This window comes from Lissotriton vulgaris, chromosome 3_1, assembly GCF_964263255.1.
Source record: "Lissotriton vulgaris chromosome 3_1, aLisVul1.2, whole genome shotgun sequence".
Taxonomy (NCBI): domain Eukaryota; kingdom Metazoa; phylum Chordata; class Amphibia; order Caudata; family Salamandridae; genus Lissotriton; species Lissotriton vulgaris.
The window spans coordinates 2101775222-2101787706 of NC_141689.1; the positions used below are offsets into that span (position 1 = coordinate 2101775222).

Here is a 12485-nt window from a genome sequence, read left to right on the forward strand (position 1 = left end):
GCACTTGCACTTTTTCAGGTTAGTACGAACAGTAGTACTTTTAAACTCGCGTGCTTCCCAATATGTGGTATTCTGTAACGTATGTGGCAAAATATAATTTATTTACGTGCACCATGCATAAATCATGCAGCCTTGTGGACCAAGTAATAAACGTGCAAAGAAAGATAATGCAATGGCATTTGTATGTTTTATTTTAGTGAATGTCAAGTGTGTACGCCTGAGAGATGAAGCGTTAAAACTGAGGCTACCGTTTGTAAACGGTAAAAGATTTCACCTGCATGACGAAATCCAACACTCCCCCTCCTGGACATGAAATCAGAGCCCGCCCTGCGGAAATAAAGGTCTGCTCGTGCCACGCCCCCTCGGGAAGAGATTACTACTGTTTGCCGATCTTATCTAAGTCATTCTTCAAACTGTCAGTGTTCCTGGGCCGGTTCCTGTTTTTTTGTGTTCTATGTTGCAAGCTTTTGCTGCCAGGCGAGTGTTGCAATTTCACAGAGAATAGGCTAGGCGTCACTATAGTAACTAGCGTCCTTAGTTACCAAACTTTTTCCCTGTGAAATCACTGCAGGAATATTAAACTCTGCAGTGGAACGTCAACAGGCTATTAACATGGCCCAGATAACACGCGTCGCCTTAAAACACCTGTTAACACACATCTGAAAACGCAGAAAGAAAACGGCGAGTGCATTTATAGAAAAGCATTGCCAAATTTCTGTACTACTACACTGGCAGACGTCCGTCATACACTGCCCAGATTACTAAAATTATTTTTCAAAGAGATGAATGTGTATGCAAGGCTCTGTGTGGAGATATGTTCATATTTTGCTTAGTATCTTTAGCAAATTTGATGTAACATCATATAATGATAAAGTGCGGCGGTTGCTGCAGACGCGAGCAGTTGCCCGTTAGTCCAAGTCGTCGACTTCCAGAATTCCAATGTATGCATGAAAATTGAAAAGTCTTTGCACTCAAGCGCACGTCCACCATCCAGAAACCTATCACACATACATCTCAACATTTTGGTAGCAATAGATGGAGAGGTTTGAAGCAGAAAAGAACAGATTGGATTTATCGATTGAGTTAATTAAAATGATGGTCATTTTCTATGAGAGAATTAAGACATATCAAGAGTTTTTGCTAAAAAATTAGAAGTCGCCTAAACAGGGTTGCATGTGTTCACCGCTGCAGGCTTCAGACGCGGTGCATGCTCCCCGGGGCGCGCGCGCGTCACCGCCCTTCCCTCACCAACGGGCGGCTCCAGTCAGACTTACGTGGTAGTCTTGGTACCAGTCGTCCAGTTTCTCCTGCATGTACTTGCACAGCGCCCCGTTCTTCAACCGCCGGAGGGAGTCAGCCATGGCTGGTCGGAGTTTCCTACTTGTCTATGGGGGGGCCTCCCAGCTTTCCTAGGGTGAGGGCCGAGTCGGGCGGCGGTTGCCTCCTCCTTCACCTCTCCCTCCGCTGGGTACCGCGCCTCAGGCAGAGCAGAGAAGACGCCCTCCCCGGCGCGGCCCTGGCTCTTTTATATACCGCCCCAACAACTCGGCTGGCCGGATCCGGCGATTGCCAGGGACGCCGAGGCTGTGCCGAAAGCCTGTGGCTCTTTAGTTGTAGCAACGCTCGCCTCCCTCTGCCCTCACCCCCCTCGAGTATTCTGTCATCCCCGCCCCTTAGCACACCAAGGACTGGGCCGAGGGGCGGCGGGCGCACGCCGGACGCGCCGGTGAGCCAACAATGGGCAGTAGTATCGTTCATAGACAGCAAGTGGGTAACGGCAGCGACGCCCGCTCTCCACCGGAGAGCCTCCCGGTGTGTGGGAGCGAAAAATCAAGGCGCCCGCCTCTCACGGGACATGTTCACCTCACAGTCTTCACAGAATTGACTAAATGTCTCTGCGCCGTCTTTTAGCCTTCGGTGCTTCAGCCCAGAAAGGCGTTGAAAGGACCACCGATAGTTACGGTTTATTGCCCTGCTCTGTAAAGACTATCACACTTGTGCCCATTCACATAAACGAAGGATTCTGTAAGAACAGCGAACGTAGTGGGGAACGGATGTCTTTGTTGAGGGTTTCCATAGAAATGGCCCCGCAACCAAACCGCAGCCCTTTCTTCCTAGTTGTTTATTGCTGCTTATTTTGAAGAGTCCACTGGAATTAAATGTACCCATAATATGTGACTTGTAAGTGAAAACATAAACGTTTTGAACTTAAAAAAAACACAGAAATTCACAAGTTATGGTTAGCAGAGCTAACTATAACTTGCACCCTATTTGCACTGATGAGGAGTTCACACATTACATCACTCAAGAGGTTCTATGGCATGACTGATGGCATCTCATCATCCAATAAGTGTGCTAATTTATTTTATAGTTTATGTAGTGGTGGGTAGCTATCATATTAATTTTCTACCCAATTTTGTATAGCCTGTGTCCAGCTAATGGTTTACAAAGCATGTGTGCTGCTAATGATTATACGGTGTGTAGAGGGAATGAACATGTTATGAATGGTTGTAGTATTAAAGACTCACTCTGTGTGTAGATGACGGTTGACAACTTGTGTCGTATGTTCTATGCACGTTTTTTGGTTCTGAAGGAAAAGTTTCCAACAGCCCAAAGATTCTTCATAGAAGATACTAAGTATTGTAAGCAGCCTTGAGTTATTAGACAGAATCGCCTCAGCATGACAATTTCTACAGAACCTAGAAGACTGTGTGCACCTAGTACTAACATGTACATGGGCTTCTTTGGATTCACAAGATGGGCTGTCTGTACAGTTTTCACCACAATATGAAGGTCTGACGGTATTAAGATCTTTAGCACATTCAGACCTTAGTTATTTTAAACAAATAGTGTCTTTTTTGACAAGTGTTGCATTGAGCATGCACTGTTCTTAGTAGATCACTTTTTACAGTACCCACTTTTGAATTCATATCCACTTCTGTGATTGTAGAATGCATGTTAAATACATAATTAGTAAAAAGTGTGCATTCAACCATTTATACAATACAAATAAACATTCAACAGAGACCACACAGGGCTGGAGCTAAATGAAGGTCGAGGTGACCATGCATTGCTTCAAAACGCTCCTGTATACAGTACAATTGTCATTTTATTGTGCTGCAAAATAACAAAAAAAGTCTAATGCTTAACTAGCTGCATTCACATACCTGAGAATTCTTTTGGCATGTGCAAACAAAGACAGCATACAGTCTAGGCACATCACCTCAGACTTCATCAGAACAAAGACTCAAAAATCCAACGAAGGGCCAATTTTCACGGAAAGCCCTATATTCAGTCAGGCTTCAGAAATTGATGATATCCCATAGGTTAATGAGATCCTAAAAATCACTAATTATCCAAGTGTGCAATAATTTTTCTTTATAACCTTCGTATTAGTTGTGAGGAATCAGGACAGCGACAGAGAAGAGAATCCGTCAGTAAATGGTAAAGCCGGCACGGAGAGTACTCCTATACAAATTGAAATAACGGCGTACTGCGTACGCCGTTATTTCAATTCGTCTGAGGTGATGTGCCAAAACAGAACTGCAATGGTGGATTTCACACATGGAGGCATGGAACGGTCGGGCGATTTTCGGATCACAACCGACCTAGTGATAGAGTCCGATGCAAGTGGTTCATGCCGGGGTGCCCGCTGCAGGGCTATTTCTACCAGAGGAAAATGGTCCTCCATGGAACAAGGTCTTCACATAAATTGATTGGAGCTGATGCCAGGCTCCTTTGTGGTGGAATGCTGGACCAAGGACAAGGCACAATGTTGTGTACTTTTCAAGATGGACAATGTAGTAGCGCTACGTTACATCAACCACTTAGGGGAGGACGAGATCCAGAGCCTTATTGGATGAGGGACGGGACCTCTGGATATACTGCCTATCCTTCCAGATTTCACTTTCGGCAGAGCACCTTCCAGGAACGTCCTATCAAGTTGCGGATTGGTGCTCCCGCCACTGGAACAATACCAGCCTATGGAAGCTACATCTGGGGGTATTCAGCAAGCTTCAATTCCTATGGGGCCCTTTCTAATAGACCTCTTTGCCTCCCGGCTGGATACCCAGTTGTAGAGGTATTACTGCTGACGCCCGGATCCGGAAGCATTGGCGGCGGATGCATTCCTGCACGGCTGGAGTGCGGAACAGGGTTACGCTTTTCCCCCCTTTGTGATGATAATTAGGGTGTCCACCCACGTGAGAAGGCAAATGCTGGATCTGGTGATGATCACCCCAATCTAGAGTTCGCAAGCTTGGTTTCCAGTTCTGATGGAACTTTCTTGGGATTTTCTAATCCATCTATCCCAATTTCGGGATCTCCTCATGGATCCACAAGGTAATCACCATCACCTCCTCCTCTCAGGCGGCCTTCAACTGATGGCCTGGCAGGTTACAGGCAAGTTTGGAAGGTGCCAGGCCTTTCGGAGGATGCTGCCTCGCTACTCACAAAATCTTGGATGGAGATCACTAACAAGAGATACCGCTCCGCTTGATCTAGATGGGGGAGTTGTTGTCTTTGACAACAGGTTGAGCCGATGGGGGAAGAATTATTTTACTTCTTAGCCTCCCTGGGGAAAGAGGGCCTGACCTACATGTCAGTCAACACCTTTCGATCTGCTATATGGGCGGGCCGTATGCCAGTGGACAGTCACCCAATTGAGGAACACACGCTAGTGTGCAAACTATTGAGAGTTGTCAGGCTATACACACCCCCAGAACCTCGGTATTCTATCCTTTGAAATGTCAAACAAGGTCTTAAATCTCTTCCGATCATGGCCTTCGAATAAGTATCTCTCCAGGAAACAGATGTCGGCAAAACTGGCGACCCTTCTGTGTTTAATATCCTGTTGCAGGGTTTCAGATGTATGAGCTTTGGACCTCACGGGCCGAGTATTCGCTCTGTAGGGAGTTACATTTCATATCTCCAGAAGAACAAAATGTAATTCAAGGTCTGTATCTTATCCCACTTTCCCGGAGGTCCCAAAAGTATGTGTGGTCAGAGCACTAAGAGCCTATGAAGTTGCGACAGTCGAAATACATCCTCAGGGCATCAGGCAATTGTTTATAGCTCTTACTAAACCACAGGGGGCGGTTTCCTCCCCTACGATTGCGAGATGGGTCCACTGGGTTCTGCAGGGATAGACACTTCTCATTTTGGGGCTCATTCTGTCTGGGGTGCAATGGCATCAAAAGATTTTTCTTTGGGGGCGAGGTTGGAAGGCTTGTCCTCAGACCCCATCTTGAAGAGATTCTGTTTCAAACCAGTGTCATCACTGGCGTCTCTGGTGGTAGAAAAGCTTTAAACTAGCCTAATCCGAAGCCTCCGGCCCTGACATAGAATTAAAAATTACCTAGCTATCGTCAAGGAAAGTTTAAATTCTATTAAGAATGCGGAGGCTAGGATTAGCCCACTCGGTTGAGGATCCCTCCCAGAACATTTTCGTACGTGTAGTGAGTAACTTGTTTACGTTTTTTCCTCTGATGTTTTTGCTAGAACATGATTGCTTTCTTAATATTTGCTAGTTGTGGAAATCATTGTTGTTGAGGATGTTCAAGTTGTGGAGTACCGGGTTTTTATGGACCCGGCGGTGCCAGGGAACACACCTGAAAACTCCGAGTCCTTCCTGTTTCAGACTAAAGAAACACAGAGTCTTCTAGGTGAAGTCAAAGATCGTATTTATTGGCTGCAACCAGTAACAGGTATCCTAGAAGTACAACAGCATGTATGTTCTCAGGAGACTGCTCAAAATTACAAAGCCAGTCTTCGTCTTTTATACAAAATAATAAGCTTCAGGCAAACATTCCTTATTTTACAGTTGACCATACACATATTTTCACTACAAAGAAAAAGCAGAGTCATGATGACAAGCACATATTTCAGTTCGTCCAGCCAATAATTGATTACCCGGCAAGACCCAGTGTTTTCATCAGATATCGACGGACCCCCAATAAAATCGGGCACCTCCTCCTCGTAAAGCGAGTCATAAAGCAAGAAACAGGGACAGGTGTGTGTAAGATTAGGCATGGTTTGTGTGCGATGAAAGGTTTATGATATGTTGTGCCTTGATACTAATCTCGCTCGGCCACTGGGAAAGGACCTGGCCGAACAGGTTTGGCTTTGGGCAGTGGAGTCAGCTTGCCCAGGTCACAGAGGAGTCAGTTAAGGTGTACGTGTCCTTCGGACCAGGTTTTGGCTTTCAGTCATTTGGCTATGTGCGGGCAATCACAAAATGGATGCCGTTCACAAAATGGAACTCAAGGGTTCGGAACGGGAATGCTGATTTCAGGGTGATTTCGTCACTCTATCGTGACGGAAATGCTTGTGTATGATGCTTAAATCATTACCGGTCCGCTGATACCAAAATCGTCATGGTGCGACGATGTTTATGACAATCTTTTTGCCCTTACATAGGCAAAACGACCACTACTCATGCTAATCTGAGTCCAGGTCTATATTCACAAAGTCATTGAGATGTTGCTGTAGCATCATCCTATTACTTAGCTCATTTCTTGATACAGTTTTCCTTACACACGATGTAGCACAGAGGCCACATATTGCAGGAGCACACTGTACACACAGACAGAACAGAAAAAGAATGGCTAAGGTCATCCCAAGGACTATCAGAATCTTCCATCCCCAGGCCGATATCAGTTCCCAGAACCACCCCATCAGTGACCAGTCTCCTTTATCCACGTGAATAGATTCGGAGATTTTATGCAGTTTGGAGATGGCCTGGTATACTGTTGGAGCGTTATCTGGGATGAAAATGCAGCAACTTGATTGGATTACTTTACATATCCCACCTCGGTCTGCAAGTATGACGTCTAAGGCGACCCTGTTCTGAAGAGTCATAAGGCGGTCCGACTGGAGCTCCGCAGTCAAGTTACTAAGGGCACCGGTGGTTTCAACTATGGTAGATTCGACTACCCTTGTCAATTGGCGGATGTTTTCTGCTGTTCACCATAGGCCCCCAAAACGGCAGAAAACCTTTTACGAAGTCGCCAAACTCTTGACCCGTAGTGTCGTCTTTACTCACGACACCTCTAACTATCCTTGTCCTATGGTAATCTGCCGCGGCCATGTAGGTGGGAGGCAACAGGAACGAAATGAAACATGTGCCCGAGAAGTCAGGGGGCAACCATGTATATGCTCTATCGTGGCAGATGAAGTAGGTACCCTTAGTTGCTAGGAATGGAGGAGAGGTCTGAGACGAAAAGACATACGTTTCAGTACAGACACTCTTCCTGAACTGAGCTCTGGGGTTCTTGCCATTTCCCTGCAGACATAGGTGACCCTGATGGGGTACGATCCAGATTGGGGAGGATCTCTTTGCTAGCATGTTTTCACTCAAGGTAACTCCATACTCCGCTGTGTTCCATCTACTGTAAGCTTTCAGCTCATCTCGGGGAATCGTTCTATACGTGTCAATATCCCTGCTCATATTCGTGATTCCCACCACCAATGCATGTTGCTTAAGTTACTTCTTGTGGAACGTGGTGGATGTGGTTCGATGGCAAATAGGAACATCATTTGGAATGCCCATAAAGAACCATAGTAGCTAAATGGCAAGACAAAGTATGGGATACCTTTATCTGTGGTATGTGGCATGAGTCCACACACCCAACAATTAGTCGTGTTCATTACTAACTGGTGTTGGTGTAAAAGCTGAACGAATGAATTATTTACAAACTCCAATCTTCTGGCAGACTCGTGTTCAGGCAGAGGGTGAAAATAATGCGGTGAAACAGGAGAAGGAGTTGTGGCCTGTGTAGTGTGTGCAAATGTCACTTGAAAAGTGAATAAAACATAACCTATTAAAAACATCATTACACTAAACAACATAAAAATGCATATTATCAAAAATCGTGTTCTTGTCATCACTGTGCACATTCTGGTCTTAAAGTTCATCGATCTGGCAGGTCTCTCCGTCTTGAAAAACTCCATCCTCTATAATTGCTGCCCGCGGCGGTAGGGTGTTCTATGCTAAGGAATGCTTCTGTCAGTCCAGGGCAACTCCCTTAGACCAACCAGAACCGTTGACCTAACGTTTTCGGCTGCACCCCAAAGACTTGGGCAACCGCGACCCTAGCAGCAGAACCCGGATGACGGTTCGAAAAACAAAAATAAGCAGGTTTCTCAGAGGAGAGAGAGCTGCACTTTTAAAAAAAAAAAAGAAAAAAACAATTGTTTTATTTGTCCATAGTCATAGTTCTTGGCCTCAAATTGTAACGTGTTCTTTCAGGTGTCGTCTGGTCCTGGAACAAAAGTTCAGGCTCTGTAGTGTCCAATCGCATTGACGGTGGCAAAGATCCTTGCAGGATGTCGTCACTCTCGCGCACAGAGTTTGTTCCTTTTACCTGTGCATCACTAAAGAGCAAGAAGCGAGGCAAAGTTTCAGTCTCAGAGTCAGCAATCCCCCCCTGGACCCACCGGTCGTGAGGCAGAGGTAAAGGGACCCTCTTGCAATGGGTCCTGTGGATCCAGTGTTTCTTTCCTTCCACTCAGACAGCTGATCTTGTGGAGAGAAGTACTAGGTGGGGACCGGTCCAGCGGGGCTCATCATTCTTTGCCCGCTGGAAATTCTTTACAAGCACGTAGGTTCCAGGATCGATAGGGTGTCCTGGAGCTTCAGTAGCTTGAGGTAGAGTATCATGTACCTGTTGGTGTAAAACACGCAATTTAGCCGTCAATTCGTACAAAGAATCAAGCAGTACAGGGTACTCTAACTCGCTGAATTTTGTGGGCCTTGGCACTCCCCAGATGTTGGCCGGACGGCCGAACACTGTTTCGTAGGGACTAAGTCCCACTCTGGAATTTACAGTCATTCTTGTTGATAGGAGTGCCAAAGGCAGAGCATCAGGCCATTTAAGACCAGTGCTCGCTTGGATTTTGGCCAGTTTCAGTTTTAGGGTGCCGTTATAGCATTCTACTAATCCAGCTGATTGGGGGTGATTTGCAGCGTGGAACTTTTGATGAATGCCTAGCCCTTCACATACTTTCTTCATCACTCGACCCACAAATTCACTCCCATTATCACTCCATACCATTCTCGGCATTCTGAATCTAGGGAAGAATTCTTTGACAAGGGCTTTAGCTGTCGATAAGGCACTATTGTCTTTCAGGGGGTATGCTTCTATCCATCTTGAAAAGGCACAAACAACAACGAGTACGTATTTCAGATTGTTGCACCTCTCCATGTGGATGAAATATAGCTGCAAAACCTCGAACGGGTACGTAGGAGGAGCAAAATGACCAGCTGGAGTTGGGGTTCCCCTACCAGGATTGTACTTCAGACACACCATACAGTTCTTGACTATGTTCTCTGCATACTTAGGGATTCTAGTGTTCTGCCATACTGGAGCCAGTAGCTTGCAAATCCCTTTCACACTGATGTGTGCCATTCCATGCGCCATTGTAACCACTGCAGGCACGTACGCATCGGGTAGCAACCAACGCTGATGCTCTGACAATTCGACCCAACAACCATTTGCATCCAATTTACCCGTGCTTTCTCTCCACACCTTCAGTTCTTTCTCTGTCGCTTCAGCTTGGATGGACTTCACACTCTCAATCGTATCTTCACACATACCAATGTCACCAATCCATCGTGCAGGGCCTGCAACATACATTCGACTCATTACATTCCTTGCAGTTTCTTTCACAACTTCATCCGCAAACGCATTTCCACGACCAACATCATCTGTCACCTTTTTGTGTGCACTGCATTTCACGATCGCAACTTGTAACGGCAAGGTCAGTGACTCAAGAAGCTCATTCACCAACTGACCATGCTGGATCTTAGCACCATGCGAAGTCAGGAAACCACGTTCACGCCACAAACGTCCAAAACTATGAGCAACACCAAAGGCATACATGCTTTCAGTATATATGGTCACTTTCATTCCTTTTGATAGAACACATGCTCTTGTGAGTGCAATCAACTCTGTGGCTTGCGCTGAGTTATGTGGGATGCGTGCAGCTTCGACAATCGTATGCAAAGTCGTAATGGCATATGCTGCGGTCGTGTCACCATTCGGAAGTTTGAAACACGAACCATCAACCCACAAAGTACCCTCACATTCAGTAAGAGGAGTGTCCCTAAGATCTACTCTCCCTTTCGTTTCTTCTTCTGTCCTAAAGAAACAGTCGTGCTGCTTTTCAGCGTCCTCTGTATCAACTGGAATCGGCAATAACGTGGCTGGGTTTAATGCGCTGCATCTTTTAATGTGGACATGACTTGCTAACAAGGTTAACTCATAACCGGACAATCGAGCACTAGTTAAGTGCTGTGTCTTGGTTCTGTTTAACAAAATGTCTACCGCATGCGAGACCATTACGATCAACATGTTATTCATCACTAACCCAGCAGACTGTCGGATAGAAACAGCTGCTGCTGCTGTGGCTCTCAAGCAACTCTGCAGTGCCCTAGCTACCGGATCCAAAGTCGACGAGAAATAGGCGCATGGACGTTGCTTGTCCCCAAAAGACTGCGTCAACACTGATAATGCACAACCTTCCTTCTCATGGACATACAGTGTAAAGGGCTTACTGTAGTCGGGGGTACCCAACACAGGAGCCGAACACAATGCATCTCGCAATTCGGAAAAACTTTTCTGACAATCTTCAGACCACGGAATGGGATTTGGTGTATCTTTACAGGTTAGTGCCACCAAAGGTTTGGCCAACAACGAGAAATTCGGTATCCATTGCCTACAATATGATGTAATGCCCAAGAACGCACGCACTTCTCTCTGTGTCCTTGGCACACTCAATTTTGCAATTGCCTGAATTCTTTCTGGGGTCAGTTTCCTTCCCTCCTTCGATAAGAGGTGATCTAAGTAGGTCACTTCTTGTCGACAATATTGTAGCTTCGAGAGAGAGACTTTGTGATGCAAATCAGACAAATGACGCAACAATGACAAGGTAGTTTCTTTACAAATCTCCTCAGTGTCTGCGGCGACGAACAAATCATCGACGTACTGAATAAGCGTGGCGCCATCGGGTACAACAATCGTATCGAGCTGTGTTTTCAAAGCCTGGCTATATATTGATGGACTTTCACAGTAGCCTTGAGCGCGCTTGAAGAGGAAGCTTCGGCCTCCTAAACTGAAGCCAAAAATATCTCTGCTCTCCTCGGCTATTGGGATGCTGAAGAAAGCGTTCTTCAAGTCAATCACCGAGAACCAAGTGGCTGAAGCTGGAATCATAGTCAATAGGGCAGTTATATCAGGGACAACTGGAAACTGTGGCACAACGATCTTATTCACCTCCCTAAGATCAATCACAAACCTACAAACAGGTGGCTGGGAAGGATCAGTACGCTTCAAAACAGGCAGAACAGGACTATTACAAACGTTGCCTCTCATCTCTTCAATCTCGTCCTTATCAATCATGCCATAGATGATCGCCAACAATGCCTTTTCACCTTCGCTAGAGATTTTGTACTGGGGAATGCGTGGCATTCTAACATTGGCTTTCAATGTCACGACATATGGTGATATTTCCAAAAGACCTACATCATTAGGACCAGTAGCCCAAAGAGTATCCGGAAGAGAAGATAATTCTGTCGGGAATTTATCCTTAGATAGATACATTGGAGAAACGACTCTTTTACCTAGTGTGAGTTGTACTCCCGAAGGAGAACAGTACAAAGTTGCATATAATCTTTTCAATCGATCCAATCCCACCAAATTTTCGCCATACCCTGTTGTAAGAATAAGGGGTGCTTCGAATTCACAAGGTCCAACAGAAAGAGACATAGGACTAGAGATCAGGTTCCTAACCGGGACGCCAGAAAAACCTACTGAAACATTCATTTCGCAAGACAAAGGTGCGCCAGGGAGTTTTGAGTGCATAATAGAACTCTTTGTAGCACCAGTATCCAACAGAAAAGGCTCTGACACACCTGATGTAATCACCTCAACATAAGGTCCACTCTGATCTACTGGAACTGAAACGACTCCCTCTCTTTGTCCATGGCTGACCTAGCAATCATTGCCTACCATATTTTCATCCTCTACATAGTAGTCATCAGTATAGTACTGAGTCGTCCTACCAGACGCGTTATTCTGTTGGTCAAAACTGTTCATTGAATTCTGTGGTGGAAATGGACGTGTGCTTTGTGGGAACCCACCGCGTCCCCTACCTCTAGGCGCTTGTTGAACACTGCGGCCTTGCACACTGGTAGCACCATTCGTACGTTGTAACAAAACCGGGCAACTATTCTTAAAATGGCCTTCCTCTTTACAATACACACACTGATTGGGACCATACGGTAAACGCTGTTGAGAAGACTCGTTTCTTCGCGAGTTTCTCGAATATTGCTGAGGCTGCTGATAATCGCGCTGATTATTAGTGCGGGTGGATACGCTTGCTGCAGCAGAACTTTAGTTTTTAATTCTTTAGTCTTTTTATCAGCTTTCTCTAACTCATATTTGCGCCTATTTTCATAGTACTGGGCTGTAGCTAAAATCTGTGCT

The 12485-nt window shown here is 45.7% G+C and overlaps 1 protein-coding gene across 1 annotated transcript in view; it reads right to left on the reverse strand.

Annotated features, from left to right (window-relative positions):
• SPATA18 (spermatogenesis associated 18) overlaps positions 1-1638 on the reverse strand; it is a 193995-nt gene extending 192357 nt beyond the window's left edge. The window contains exon 1 of the mRNA XM_086962653.1: positions 1275-1638. Within this exon, the coding sequence (XP_086818779.1) occupies positions 1275-1361 (87 nt within the window). The 5' untranslated portion in view covers positions 1362-1638. The remainder of the gene's footprint in view (positions 1-1274) is intronic.
• Between the last annotated feature and the right edge of the window lie 10847 nt (positions 1639-12485).